Source organism: Plecotus auritus (genome assembly GCF_963455305.1).
Source record: "Plecotus auritus genome assembly, chromosome: 7".
Lineage (NCBI taxonomy): Eukaryota > Metazoa > Chordata > Mammalia > Chiroptera > Vespertilionidae > Plecotus > Plecotus auritus.
The window spans coordinates 162,721,662-162,737,626 of NC_137774.1; the positions used below are offsets into that span (position 1 = coordinate 162,721,662).

At 49.3% G+C, this 15,965-nt stretch overlaps 1 protein-coding gene across 5 annotated transcripts in view; it reads right to left on the bottom strand.

The window, feature by feature from the left end:
- The window catches only part of TRIO (trio Rho guanine nucleotide exchange factor), a gene marked incomplete at its 5' end in the record, with an annotated part of 311,845 nt that extends 296,187 nt beyond the window's left edge, over positions 1–15,658 (bottom strand). For 4 of the 5 annotated variants that reach the window (XR_013961230.1, XM_080680655.1, XM_080680656.1 and 1 more), the window contains one exon: positions 15,502–15,631. Coding sequence is in view for 1 of the 5 variants with exons in the window: in XM_080680654.1 (XP_080536780.1) it covers positions 15,502–15,658 (157 nt within the window). Of the gene's footprint in view, positions 1–15,501 lie in introns of all 5 variants that reach the window. The other variant, XM_080680654.1, reaches the window with a different exon arrangement.
- Between the last annotated feature and the right edge of the window lie 307 nt (positions 15,659–15,965).

Genomic DNA, 15,965 nt, shown 5'->3' on the forward strand with positions numbered 1-15,965 from the left:
CCCAGGACACCCCTTTTGGGGAGAAAACCACTGTGCCTGTGGCATCCTCGCATCTTTCCCTAATAGCTACTGATCTGCAGCAAGTTCTAAAAAACCTCTCTGCACTCCCTTCCTCAGGTGTAACATTAGATGTCACTGCTCACCTTCCTTGCAGGGAGCTATGAAAATCAGTAGCTGGTATATAGTAAGGGCTCAATAAATAAAGCTGTTTAAGAATCTTAAATATGTTGCCCATTTTGCCATGACCTATTTTATTTTTTGACTGATATATAACACATACTGTGAAACTCGCCCTTTTAAAGTGTACAATTCAGTGGTTTTTCATATATTCACAAGGTTGTGTAACTATCGCCACTAGCTAATCCGGGAACATCAATCCCAGCACAATTACAGCCAAAAGGCTATGGTTGTAAGCTTGACCTTAGAGTCCGACCCTGCACTCCTAGGTAGCTAAGGGATGTGGGCTGCAGGGGGTGCAGCAAAGGCTGCCTAAACAAAGCTTGATAGAGAGCAGAGAATGGCAACAACAGGAAAAAAGCAGATTTGAAATTCACAAGAACATTGTAAACATCTTGCCCTTGTTTTGCTTTGTGTGATCTGACTATAAAATAAAGCTTCGGCTTACAGGATGTGTCACTGTTTCCTCATCCAGGCACAGTGATTCACCTGGTCCCAACTGTATTCTCTTGTCTGTTTTCTTTAATCCTTCACTGCCCCTCCTCAGGTTCACCCCTGGCTGTGCTGGACGTGGTTCATTTCCCCAGAATGCTTGACCCATTAGCAGTCTTTCCCACTCCTCCTCCATGACCTTTTATTCTCCAAATTTTCCAAATATCAAAAAAGCCTTTCCCGTTTAAAATATGAGTAAGAAAATTCTGACTCTTCTTTCTTGCTCAAATGTCTAGTTATAGGAAGGGCATCTAGAACTAGAGGACAAATTTTCCAGAACACAATCTAACAAGCATGAGGATGTTTATGGAAAATACAGAACACAATCTATGACACTGCGTCTTTCTTCCAAAAGGGCCTATGTCAGGCGTCCTCAAACTATGGCTCGCGGGCCACATGTGGCCCGCCGAGGACATTCATCCGGCCCACTGGGTGCCGCTGCCTGTCCTGCTTAGCAGCCGACTCATTCCGGGCCCGCAGTGCGCATAGGAATTTGTTCATAGTTTTCTTTTTAAAACTATAGTCCGGCCCTCCAACGGTCTGAGGGACAGTGAACTGGCCCCCTGTTTAAAAAGTTTAAGGACCGCTGTTATGTCATCGTTTAGCATAGACAACCACAGAGCAGCAAACACTTTGTCACATGAGATCTGCACCCACCGTTCCATGACTTCTGGAACTGGGTGCACACCCTTCCCCCAAACCCCGCTGTGTTAAATTCACTGCAGGTGGTTTCCGGGAAGAAACACTTAGTCAATGAGCAGCAGCAAGAGTCTCTCCAGCCATGACTCACGGCTGACTCCAACCCAAGCTCGGGCTCCTGCCCTCCCCACAGAGTGTGATGGATTCCTGAGAAAAGCCAGCCCCACCCATCCTGGTCCCACCACACACCAACCCCTACACCCATCACTCGGTCTTACCATCTCAGCACTCGCCTTGTCATCCTCTCTTCCAGAAATCAGTACGTGCAGTGCACACGATAAACTTTCCCACAACAGGTGTCATCTTTACAACGTTTGCACTTATTAGAAATTAATCTTTCTTTTTTGGCAACTCCTCCTTTTTCAAATGTGAGCTTCAACATCACCAGCAAGTGAGCTGCTGATGGAGTCTGGCAGCTCTTCTCTCCAGCCCCCGGGGAGTCGGGGCGCATTACTTCATCTGTTTTCCTTGGATGACTAACTGACAGGCCCTGAGCTGAACAGAAGCTGACCACTAACTGCTGATCTGAACAGTTTAAACGGGAAGAGGGAGGTTGGTTTATCGCAATGGTGTGGGTTAGCATTTTGAAATGACTTTCTGCATATACTAGGATTGAATAAATCCATAAAGATACTGAGGATAAAGAAAGCCCTCGCGGTCAGAAAAGTGAATTATAAATATGGAAAAGGGAAGACTAAAATGCATCCTGTAGCGTTGGAATTGAAGGCATGAGTATAAGCTCATGGGTTTGATTATAAACACATAAAGGCATACAAATGTACACATGTGTATATACACACATCACACGTCCTAGCTCTGTCCACTGAGAGGTTTTAGAAGCAATGACACCTCTGTAGCAATGAGCTCACACTGTGTTTCTAAATGCTATTCTGTGCTCATGAACCAGGGCTCCTTGGAGAAATGACTAATTCCAGGGCTAGAGCAAGGAAAGTACAACATAAGCCTAAAACATCTTGTGTGTCAGAAAATAAGAAAGTTCTCAAAAAAATAATGGGGTCCCGACTGGCATGGCTCAATGGTTAGAGCGCCATGCACCAAAGGGCCATGGATTCACTTCCTAGTCAAGGGCACGTACCTGTGTTGCAGGTTTGATCCCCAACCTTGTCGGGGTGGGGGCAGGAGGCAACCAATCGATGTGTCTCTCTCACAGCGATGTTTCTCTCTATCGCTCCTCTGTCTCTCCTCTCCCCACTCCCTTCCACTCTGAAAAACCAATGGAAAAAATACCCTCAGGTGAGAATTTTAAAAAATGATGGGGACAGGTCACAAAAGATAAAGGAGTAAGACTGAAAGGACTCCCACTGGCCCAATCTTGGACAATTAGAACCAAATAATGATAGCAAAGAATCATAACCCACTGAGTAAAAGAAGAATCCATGAGGATATATCAGTAAGCACGTGGGGCACAAGGAAAAGCTCTTTCTTATGGTAGAAAGCCGGCAAAATATAGAAGAAAGTATGAAGTTAGAAAAATCGCCATTTTGCCATCATCAGAGTAATCACTGATTCAGGCAAGAATCATCAATGGATTCTACATCCAGCAAATAAGTCAGGACACATAGTCTCAAATTATCTCCTCACAAAACGCTAACTAATTACAGAGGGAAATCAGTGGCGAAATCTGGTCGTCACCACCTAAACCAAATGACTAAAGTGACTATCCCACGTGGGACAGCTGGATCCCGACAGGGTGTTCGGGGAAGGACAAAGCCCCTCTGGCAGAAATGTACAGCCTAAATCCCACCATGAGGAATAACCCAACCCAAACTGAGGGACGGTCTTCAAAAGAACTGACTGTAATCTTCTAAAATATTAAAGTACCGACACAGACAGGCTGGGAAAATGTTCCAAATCAAAGAAAACCAGAGACAGCAACTAAAGGCAATACTGGTCCTAAACACAATCCTGGACCACAAATATCAATTGCCAAAATAGATGTTTCTGGAACAACTGGTAAAACTGTAGTTAAGCCAGTAGGTTTAGATAATAATATTGTACCAAAATTAATTTCCTGATTTGGGTCATTATCTACAGAGAATGAATGCCCTGGCTCCTAGAAAATATTATCAAGCCCCCATTTAGATGTAAGCGCATCATCACCTCTGCAACTTACTCTCAAACAGTTCAGACACAAAAGCGTATGTAAACCATATATACTACACACACATATATGTACACATGTACATGTGTGTGTATGCACTCCAGTATATTGGGGGAGAAGTGTCACCGCTGTGGTGAAACAGTAACAACTGGGGAATCTGAGTCTGAGTTCCCACTTCTTTGACCATGAGTTGTGACTTCTCAAAACAAACTTACCTCCTCCCCCACAACACACACACACACAAAAGCAAGCAAACTACCTAATCAACAATGAAAACATGAATCAATGCAACAGCCAAAAATAATACTGTGAAGTGTCAGTTATTCTCAGCTAACGTGAATTTGAGTTCTGTACCTCCTTTGATGGTTTAAAATCAAAGACAAACTGCCCTGGCCAGGTAGCTAGGTTAGACGAGAGCATGGTCACGCTACTCCAAGGTCCAATCATGCTCTGGCTGAAATATTAGAGTCCAAGGTAGACGTGGACTTCTCAAAGACACAGAGCAGACCATGTTCCCAATGTGGAGTGATGCTGGGTGGTCCAGATGGGGATAACCCTGTGCAAGCATCCCATAAATCAGGCGCTGGTGGTGAGGGGGGCCGGATGAGCTATGACTGACGAAAATGCACCCCACTACAGGAAAAGCCTAGGACACATGTCCAAGTTATCTCACTAAAGAGGACAGTGAAACGAACCCTATTTCCCATGACCACACATCGTCATCAACGTTTCGATGAACAACAGCAAAGAAATGAGTGGCTGCAACAAAATAGCTATACAGAGAGAACCCGGAGCTACCACACCCACCGTATAAAACTGTCCCGAGAAAGAGGAGCTTAGCAGCCTCCAGCCCCTCCCCCCCCCACCCCACCCCCCCAACCCATCCCCTTCCTAAGTGAGAAAGGAAATCCTGGCAATCCTTATAAATGTGTCACACACAGCGCAGGCTGAAAAACTTCCCTCCCAGCCTGGCCCCTCCCGGCCATCCTTCCCTAATTTCCTCCTCCAACCCTGTGGCCACGGAGGCTTCCTATCCAGCGCTGCAGCCCCTGGGCAGCCAGGGAGGCGGCACCCACACTCCCACCAGGACTCCTCCAGAGAGTGGGGCGTGGGGGTGCCAGGAAAGTTCACCTAGCCACACGCCTCAAATAGAGAGCTGGGGTTACCAGGGCTATTTTGGTAAAAAAGGAACATCAGTTTTAATTAGCTGAAAAGAGGAAAGACATAGAAATGAAATTATAGGGCCTGGACCAACATGAGAAAAAGGCTGCTGAACCCTGGAATCTTCCACTCAACTTCTGTTTGGTGTGAGACTTGTAAATTACAGCTTCGCTCCTCCACACACAGAGATATACGCATCCACTTTTGAAGATTTGGAAATTACAGCGCAGGAGCCTGTGGGATGCTGAGGGGTCATTCCCACTCTCCCTCCGTTAGGGAGGGGAGGGCATCGCCGCTCTGCGGTCTGGCAGCCTTGGGTTTAAATTCCACTCTGGCCCTCACAACAGTGTGGCCTGGGCAGGTCCTGAAGTCTTCATCCTAATTCACAGCAGTATCGTCCCTGCTGGAAGCTGGGGGGGGGAGGGGGGGGGGAAGAGACGGGGACGGACTTGGTTCTATACGAGAAAACGCATATGAAACACCTGTACAGCAGGGTCAGAGGCACTCAGATGGTAGCCAGTGGTGGCACTGGCAGAGGTAACAGTTAAAACAGGCTTGACCAGGTTTCCTTAGAGGGCAGAATTGGTATTAATGGCGTTTGGAGAAAATACACATATTTGACATGCCATCCTATGACCTTACAAGGGGTTACTGCTTTCTGAATGCACTTAATTTACTCTCTTCTGCAGCATAATTCCAAAGGTGCTCTTTGACCCCTGATGGCCGGGTCCTGGCCTCTCACAGGAGTCCGGAGAGCATGGGAGACCAGCTGGCCACTGCAAGACTGCCCGTCAAAAACAGCCCGTGTCCACCCTGCAAACTGTCACAGGAAATTTAGAGATCCCCTCTGAATCCTGCATATGGTTAGAGTCAAAGTTTTCCAGCAATTTGGTTCCGGGGACAGGTCCCATCTCACATACAGGCTGAACCCTTCACTGAGTTAGGCAACCAGCAGAGGGGAGGCAGGTCCTAAAAAACAATGCCATCAGGGGAGAGAAATGCCTGACAATGAGTCCTGCAGATTTTGCTCCTCAGCACTGCAGTTCAATATTGGGAAAGACAGAGGTACGCAGACCAGCTAACAAAACGCTGAAACGGAACGACTCTCCCATGAAGCCCCTCCCAGGAGCAGCTGCCCTGGCACAGGCAGCCTATGGGGGGGGGGGGGGGCATCTGCACTGAACTGTCACAGAAGAAAAGGTCGGGCCCGGAAACCATCACATCAGCACCGTTCTCAAGGCTCCTGAGAGGACAAGTGCAGCAGAATGCAGGTGGAGGTGAAGTCTCTGGCGCATACAAGTGTGAAGTATACTCCGCCTCGATGCCATGTGTTTATTTGAGCTAATAATGGTCCCCTGCATGCCAGCCAACATCACTGTGGTACTAGAAAGGGCAGTGAGAGATGGAAAGAATTTCTCATCATCATGAATTTAAAAAAAAAAAAAAAAAAGCTACCTACGAACAAGAAACAGCTATTAGAATGAGACTAATGATCCAGTTATTTGGATGCCAAGATATTAAACTACTTATACTTTAGAGATTTTATTGTGTGAGACCAGTTAGGTAGAAATATTTCTAACAACATGCTAATCAAACTATTGTTTTTCAGTTCAGAATAAATAATAGAGGAAGTGTACTTTCTGGCCCTTATCATTTAAAAGTTAAACTGATAAAGTTATCCAAACACTAATAAAATATGTATGTTTTTCCTGCGGATCCTAGCATCTGTTACGCAGAACAAGAGTTAACACAAGTAAGGAAACGCACAACTTTCAGAATCCAAATTACCCAGGAGTGCCGCAGTGGGGCTGAAAACAGGAGCAAGAAAGGAATCCCTGAAGACGGGGATCAGTGTAAGAAGAGGAAGTAAAGCACAAGAAATAAAAGATGGAAAATGATTTTCTATATATACTGTTTTGACCAACCTCTTACAGACATTTCTTACTCATTATATCCAATTTAAAAGTAAAATATTTTGCCTGAAAGCTTCCATGTCATTTATACTGTCGCTTCATATAAACTAGGAGACATGGGTCCTTTAAAAGAGGTTTCAAATATTAGTCTCTGATATATTCATTCATTTCATCTTGCACTGAAACCACCCATTCCACAGAATTCCAAAGCGGGGTGTTTTGTGACTTTTCCGAGACCTATACAGGTACCCATGCATACATGGGGGAAAAAGACAGCAAGGAACACTATCCTATAAAATAAAAGGCTAATATGCAAACAGACTAAAAGGTGGAACAACCAAACAACCAAACAACTGGTCACTATGACGTGCGCTGACCACCAGGAGTCGTGTGCGGAACATGGCGGGCGTAGGCCACTGCGGGATGGTGGAGCAGGTGAGCAGTGGGGGAGGCCAGACCAAGGCGGGGCGCCGGTCGCTGTCATCGGGGCAAGCCTTTTAGTGGTTACTGAAAATTCTTTGCTCCCACGCACCACGGTCCCAGCCAGCACTCACAGCTGCTGCCAGCGCCAGCCCCACTCGCACCCGCTGTTGGCACCGGAGCCGCTGCTCGCACCACTGCCAGCGCGGGCCCCGCTTGCACCCACTGCCAGTGCCCGGCGCCAGTCCCGATCATCGGCGCCATCAGCGGGTGCGAGTGGCAGCTGCCAGCCCTGATCGCCCCTGAAAACTTCTCCACCTCCCCCTGCTCCTGAGGGGCGATTGGGGCAGCAGCGGGTGCGAGTGGGGCCAGCACCATCAGCGCATGGGAGCGGCGGCTGCCGGCAGACAGGGGACCGGGGCCGTGGAGGGAGAGGCCAGGCGGGGGCGCAGAGGATGGGCTGAGACCCACCCCTGTGCCTACCGAAGCCTCAGAGCCCACAGTTCCTTTCAAGGTGCATGAATTCGTGCACTGGGCTCCTATCCTAAAAATGTTCAAGGATTATACTTTTAATTTGAGTTGCGTTTTTCTCAAGTTCAAGACTAGCTTTATTTTATGGTTATGAATGTTAAGTGAGGGGACTAACAGTTTATAAATTCATTCATTAACCATCAATACTGGGAAACAGGTAGCTGCAAAGTCAAATATACACCTGAAGGCCCAAGTGCAGAGGACAAATAGATACTCACAGAGATATTAATGCAGGAACAACCCCACTCCCCCAAAGGAAACCTACCCCTAGAAACTCCTTCTTAACACCAGGAATGTAGAGACACTGCAGACCATCCTAAATGTACTAGTCTTTTTCTTTTTCTATCTGGACAGCAGCAAACCTCACCTGGGGGGAAACATTTGAAGCAGGAAAAATGGTGACTTTTTACAGCTAAAGATAGTTTTGAAATCTGCAGCCTTGACTTACATGCTATCTGGATTCCCCAAGTTAATGCTTCTTACAGAACCCAAGAAAAGTTTTTTCCTTGTAACTGTCTTTAAAGTTTCCCTACCCCTAGAAATTACAGGAAGTGTGATCCCACATAGGGCAGATTGAGTGACTATTGTTATTTTTTAAATCAACAGAAAACCTTTCAAAAATAATTCGGTTTTGCTCCTGTTTACCTAGAGAAATGACTTACTTTGGATTTGGTTTCTGTTGGTATCACATGGTTTTTATTTGTGTTTCCTTGGTTGCTAGTCAGGCTGAATACTTACTTGTTGGCCACCTGTACTTCTTTGAAATGTCTGTGTGCCTGTTTCTCTTTTGGGCGGTCTTATTGATTTGAGGAAGCCCTTTAATTGTTATGTTTGTTAACTCTCACCTGAGGGTATTTTTTCCATTGGTTATTAGAGAGTGGATGGAAGGTGGGGAGAGAGAGAGAAAAACATCAGTGTGAGAGAGGCACTTCAATTGGTTGCCTCCCCCACGCACTCCAATAGGGGTTGGGGATAGAGCCTATAATCAAGGTTCGTGCCCTTGACCAGAATCAAACCTGGGACCCTTCAGGGTCTGACACTCTTAACCACTGAGTCAAACCTGCTAGGGTAAGAAAGCCCTTTTTTATTTCTATGTATGATTTTTAATAAATGTTTACTCCCAGTTTGTTGTTAGCCTTTTTTAATGTTACGTTTTAATTAATATACAGTAAAACTGGATCTTTGGGGTGGGAGGTGTAAAGTTCTCTGAATCTTGATACATATAATCACCACAACCAGTATAATAAAAAAAAACAAAACCCAGCTCCGTCATCCCCCCAAATGCCGCTCATACTGCCCCTGATATTCACATCCTCACCACCCCTAACTCCTGGCAACCGACCAGCCTGGCCTCTCACTGCAGGTCTCGCTTCCTGAGAACATCGCCCAAGTGGAGTCATACAGTGTGTGGGCTTTGGAGACTGCCTTCCTTCACTCAGGAGTGAGCGGACGTCAGTCTGTTTCTCTGTTCACAGCTACACTGTTTCCATGCTAACAAGGGCAGCAGGCAGGAAAGGACCCCAGCCCTTCCCAGCACTAGGACAGCAAAGGACCTCTTTCCTGGAACTAAAGGGTCCACATGGCTGCCCAAACCCTGCAGAAAGCCCTCCTAATGAGAAACCAAGTGCACTCCATCACTGTCCAAACAGGACCATACGCCTCAGTAACTCACATGGACACCACTAACCCCAAGTGTCCTAGACCTAGAGTCTATTCTTTGTGCTGACTGACGTTTTCCATAAAGCTCTCAGTCAGTGTAACTGCTAAAATGTACTCACTTATGATAAAGCTCAAGTAGGGTGATGCTTTCAAAAGACAAGATTTGTTCTGTGGATTACTTCACAACTCTTCTCAACCACACAGGAGTGGATATGTGGTTCATCAAAACAGTAAGCTATAAACACAAGTATATTTTTCAACTAAATGAGGTTATCTTTGCACAGCACAGCTGGCATTGGACCAAACATTCAGTCACTATGAAGAAACCCCCTCCTCCAGCCAGCACCCGGGCCTCTTGGTTAAGAGTCTGTGCCTTTCACTTTCTTGCCCCGGACACATAACCCTTCCCAGAGGGCAGGTGATTCATAATTTGGGTTTCAAGGGGCTTCCTCACCTGGAGAGGGAATAGAAGAGAGGAAATTCGGTAACGACAATTCAGTAAGCAAATAAAGTGCTTCCATTACTGAATGAGAAGTGAAAAAGAGTATTTATGTCCCCGCTAATCATTAAACATGAGAACATGATTTCCCATAAACGAGAATGTCTGTCTGCATGTAAGGCTTAATAATGTCAAAAGTTTGGGAGACTGCACTGGAGATTTGAGCCAGATGTCTGTTTCCTCTTTATAAGCTGGCAGAGGTGGCGGAAGCTCAGGGCCTGGTGCGGGCTGGGCACCGCGGTGAGCAAGCAGGCAAAGGCCCTGAGGGGCAGCACAAGAGGCACAGGAGGGGAGGGAGCGAGCAGAGGGAAGGGCAGCAGAAAGCACTGCCCTGCAGGACCTTGTCTCATTCCTGCCTCTTTTCTCCTTTTTGCTTCTTTGCTCTCGGTGCAGCGGAACAGCAATAGGAATTCCAGAAGGGCTCCAGCTGAACCATCACCAGCCAGCATTCCTAAGTTCAAGGGACACTGAGAGGACACCGGGTCCTTGCTCTCTGTTCTGCTGAACACTCATCTGTAGAAATTAGGGTAGGGCACGAGCGACAACTGTGTCCTGCCCTACCTAATCCCGCTCATCCCTTTCTCCAACCCTAGGCCCATCCTGTTCACTGCCCACGATCCGCTTAGGCAGGGCTGAGGAGCATGGAGAAGATGTAAAAGACAGCATCTCCATGCACAAGACAAAGAACGCAGTCAGTCCCCCTGAGTCCCCTTAGCTAAACACTCGGGGAAGAAGGAAATCAGAAAGGACATCAGAAGGAAATCAGAAAGGACATCAGAGCGTGTCTCTACCTTCACCAAAACAGCAGGATTCTCACTCAAATGCATCCCTTCACTGTCCACGGAGGAGCAGCTGTTCCTGCAGTGGTGCTACCAAAACTTTGACAAGGCAACACACTCAAGGAAATAAAAACCAATTCATTACGGAATTGAGGGGGAATGAAGGGGGATGTGAAGACTGCTTTTTATAGGAAAGCACAATTCATCACTATCAGCATAAGTGATTTTACTAGGCATAAAGTGTGGCTATTGATTAAGAATTTGACTTTTCTCTGGAATTCTGCCAAGGATATGAAATAAAATTTTATTTTCTCAGTAGGGGAGTGAAGTACATAAACTTAAAATATCAGATACTGCTGATTTAAATGACAGCTTCAAACATATCTTTCATTTTCAGTTAAAAACAAACCCCAAATTTGTCATAGTATTCAGAAGGTCTAAAAAGATGAGCTCAATCACCTATTTTAACATACATTTGAAAAACATATTTAAACCACACGCTTCATTTTCAATAGAACCTTTGTTTTCACTTAAATCTTGGTCAGTCATTTAAATGGTTAAAATGGCTTCATTTAAATCTTCATTTGAATCTGGGATAGTTAAACTGCAACAGGAAAGATACAATATCACAGTCCATAAGTCAGTTTACAAGGTCTTAGTGAAAAGTTTCTGTCAAAGACTGTTTTACTGCTCTTTGATTTCTTGAAAGTCACTTTTAGGAGTATTTTTTAGCTATCTCTTTGCTCTCCTCTAAAATTGTGCCACTGAAAAGGAGAAACCAACACTTACTATCAAATTACATTTTCTTCAGATTCCCTTTTCAAAATATTGAGGGTAAGAAGGACGGACTTGGTGCTCACAAAGACCAAAGCTGCCAGGCTCTGAACACACAGAGGTAACCTGACCAGCTTGGGGGCCTGCTACTTACGTGGTGTTGGAAGCGTAAATATGAAGAAATGCTTCCTTTGATGCTCCATGAGGAAGCCATCATATCAAAACACGGAAAGGTATGCATGTGGCTCCCACCCTAAGTACCAGACTCCTCCTTCACAATCCATAGGAAAGAGAAGGGCTGCTGCCAGGAGTCCAGAATAAGATTTGATTAAAACAAACAAACAAACAAACAAACCAGCACAATGGGCCATGATGCTTCAGAAAAACCACAAACCTTTTTCTTTGCACATTCATTTAATCCAACCTAAAACATGCCAGGCAGGTTAAAAATAATGCATTTATGTAAGCACCCCTCTTCCCCCCCCACACACACACACACACACTTGCAAGGTTAAATAGAGAGCTCTGAAAGAATGATTTATTGCCACAAGAACAGAGCCCCAAAATAAATTGGCAATAAAAGTGATTGGTCCCAGTGGGGTTGAGAACTAATGTAAGCAAAGTCCTTGCCATGAGAGGGTCCAGGAAAGAGTACCGGAGCCAGGGGCGCTTCCCAGCCCTGACCCCACCTCTACCAGAGTTCCACTCTGAGCAAGTCGCTTAACCTCTCTGAAAGCCTAGATAAAAAGTAATAATAAATTAAGCAACTAAAAAACTGTACTGGCTCACCTCTGTGATGCTTTGACATATGCTGTATCTTTTTTGATGCTGAACTCTGTGCAAAAGAGGACAGTGGGGTCTGAAAGTCACTAACACTTGCGGAAAAAATCTCAGCTGCGCTTTAACACACCATAACCACATTTTTTTGGCTCAATGCAATTTAACACTCATTGACCTTCCTGCTAGTGCCAGATCTATAAAAGGGGGACCAGGATTGTCCAAATGAATAGGAAGTTTCTTAGCCAAGGACCTGAGTGGAGAATGAAATGACAGATTATGAGGTGAGACCTTGAGCAAGGTGGACATTGGGTGCCACAAAGCGGGTGAAAGACAATCGTTGCCTGAAGACCTAAACTACCCAAGGAAACGTGGAGGGAACCACAGAATCCGAGAGAGTGAAACAGCCCCTGAGCCATCTTCCCAGACCCCTTTCCAAGGGCAGGAGTCCTGTCCCCAGCACCCACCTCCGAACCTTGACAGGTGGCAACACCCCTGCTTCAGCACTTGCAGTAACGACAAATCAGACGACAACCCGTTCTACTTGTTTTTGTTTTTTGGTTTTTGTTTTAATCCTCACCCAAAGATATTTTCCCATTGACTTTTAGGGAGAGTGAAAGAGAGAGGAAAAGACAGAGAGAAACATTGATGTGAGAGAACATCAACTGGTTGCCTCCTGCATGAGCCCCAACCAGGGCCCAGGCCAGGGAAGAGCCTACAACCTAGGTAGGTGCCCTTAACCAGACTCGAACCCGGGACCCTCCGGTCTGCAGGCTTACGCTCTATCCACTGAGCCAAACCGGCTAGGGCCACTCTACTTTGTTTAAAGGTCCTATTGAACTAATGGCTTTCCCCTTCTTTCATCCAACCCTGGGTACCACTTTTCAATGTGTTTACAAAGATAAATTGTAAAGCAGCACAGATAAGGAATAAGAAGAAAAGAAAGTAAGGTAGCCAAGCAAACAGTTTAAGGCTAAGACATGAAAAGCAATGAGGAGAAGCACCAAGTCTAGGTCACGTTGGCAATCTTAAATCCCAGGCTCAAAACAACCTGGAGAAATGTTCACACCTAGACATGTCCACCCCAACCAATGACTACTGATTTTCTGTGTCTCTGTATCTTAGGAAAGAATGTCGCATTTTACTAATAGATTGACCTCTCCATTCAGCCATTCACATTCAATCAAAACTGCCCAGGGGCACCCCCTACCTGAGCCATTCTACTAGCTGAGCTCCCCACCCAGGGTCCTCTTGCTTTGTCTGTCCTGACTGTCCAAAACCCCGCTAACCCCAACCAATCCAACTGAATGGTCCCTCTCTAGCCTCTGCTAGACATCACTGCCCTAGATGCTGGAGCCAAGATCTAGGTCAGGAATTCGGAGCTGCCCAAAGGAGGGAGAAGCACTTTTAAAAGACCTTCCGGATTTCCCTTGGGATGATGGGACAGCGCAACTGCTGCCGCCTTGAATCTGCTCTGGCTCCTGATCCCGCAACAAACAACTGAAGAGATGATTTGTCAGATCGTTTTGGAGAATGAAAGAAAAGAGTAAACCAGAGAGCAGCACTGTCTGGTTCTGCCCCAAAATGAGCATGAGCAGGGGTTTGGGAGCAAGCATGGCCTCCAACAGATGTATCTCCCCAGCTAAGTCCCCGAGGAGCACCACAGTGACAGGGAGCAAGTGTCCTGCGGGCATCCAGTCCACCCTGATGTCTTTGGGGGCTTATGAGCATAAGAAGTAATGTCCCTAGTCGGTATAATAAAGGTGAGAAAGTCTGGTCTCAAAGCACCGTCAATTCCATCCGCAGAGCAGGGAGCCTTTCTAGCTGAGAGGAGCTGAATTCTGCACAGTCTATTATTTTGTGACAGGTGGTAGAGTCAAGAGAGAAGACAGGCTAGACTTTAGCTTCAGGGCATGAAGGGAAGACGACCCAGTTCTGCTATTAGGAAGTAAGATGGGACTGCTCAATCGCGCTAGGTGCACACAAAAAAGGCTTTCATTTCGAGTTCATGTTTTCTTAAACCTTTGCTTTCTGCTGGGACCTCACACAGAAAGAGGGAGCACCACCCAGGAGTATATTAACCCCAAGCTGACACTGTAGAGTCGGCATATGTCACTCCCAGCCACAATCAATCTGTTAAACTGACTCAAAAATAACCCCGCCTGGCCAAGATCAAGAAATCGAGTGGAAGACAGCACTAAACCAGGTTATCTACTGACACTGCTAACTTCTGCCTCCGACCATCGCCCTCCCGATGCAAACTGCTCCTTGGGACCAGTATGAATTGCCAAACTGATCTCACCAATTCTGGGGACTGCATTTTGAAAGAGGATATGGAGAAGCTGAGCCTCCGACCTCCCGGCACGCGCCCCATGATCGGCCGCTTCCCCAGCCTACCTGGCCTGCCACCCTCCCAGTGGCCGCCACATGCACCCCGCACACGCCCCGCGCACGCCGTCCGACCCGGCCCCGACCTGGCCCGCCTCCTTCGCTCTACAGCCCCGAGGCTGCACCCTCCCAGCACCGCGCCGGGCCGGCGGGACACTGCGCTCAAGGATCCGGGCCCGCGGCCGCGGCCACCAGCACCTCTGCAGCCGCCCGCACGCGCGAGCTATACGGGCCTGGGCGCGGGGACGTGGACCTGGCTCGCGCGGGATCTGAACCGGGCGGGGGCAGGCATTGCCGCTTGGGGCCCAGGGACCTCCAGTCACGCCCCCCGCGCCTCCTCGGAATCGCAAAGCTCGCCTCTTCCGCGGCCACCCCCTCCGCGCCTGAGAGACACCTGGCACTGCCTCCACCTCCAAGCCACCCAGGCAGCGCCCCGGGAGCTCCCGCCCCGCGCCTCTCCCCACGGCCGCCACCACGTTCCCAGCTGTCCCTACCGGGCCGCCCCCGGAGACAATGGCTCAGCCGCCTCCAGGCCGGCCACCTCCCCCCAACACGGGTGCCGCGGCTGCCCCGTGTCACAGAAGTGTAGACCGAGGCCGGGGAGGTGACAGGCGGGAGGGAAACCTGCCTGCTCAAGGGGTCGAGGAAGGGCCAGGTATAAATTGGCCACCGGCACCGGCCCAACCGAGAGCCCACTTTCCGGGGCCCGGCCCCGTCGCCCCCGTCCGGCCTCCAGGACTGGAGCCTCCGCCCTCGTCTCCCCGCCGCCCCCTCCTCGACCCTCCCGCGACAGAGACAAAGAGCCGGCGCCCCAACCTATGGAACTGCGGCCGCCGGGGTCTGGAGCCGGGGAGGCTGTACCCGGGGCCGAGGTGCGGGAGCGGGGAAGGACGGGTCGGCGGCATCCGGGCCGAGCGCGGAGCGCGGGGCAGCAGGGGCAGCGCGGGCAGGGGACCCGCGGTGGAGGTCCGGGAGCCCGGTGCGGGCGTAGTGGGTCGGCGAGAGCGCGCCGGGCCCGACGTGCGGGTGAGCACGGGGCGCGCCGGGACCCAGAACCGCACCTCTCGTCGGTGTTGGCCAGCGCACGGGCGGCGCCGCAATTGCACTCACCGGATCGGAAGAAGGCCGCGATGTCGGCCAGGTCCTTGGCCGCCTCCTCGGTCCCCTCGCCGGCGCCACCCCCGCAGCCCGAGCCCGCCGCGCTGGCCGTGGCGGCGGGGCCGGAGGACGCGGCGGGGGCGGCGGCGCCGCCGCTGCTGCCGCTCATGGCTGCGGCGGCGCCCGCGGCCGCGCCCGGCTCGGGCCCCGCGCCCCTAACGCCACGCGCCGCCCGCCCCGCGCCGGGCCTGGCGGAGCCGAGCGCCCAGCTGCCCGCGCCCGGCGCGCGGACGCCTAGCCCCGGGGCGGCGGCGGGCGGCGGTGGCGGCTCGGCCCGAGGAGCGCGCCCACATAGACGAGGACTCCGCCCGGGAGCCGCAAGCTGGCCGCGGGGCGGGGGCGCGGGGCACAGCCTCGGCGGCGCCGGCCGGAGCTCAGGCAGCGGCGCGCGCCGCGGGGACACGCGATCGCAAGGG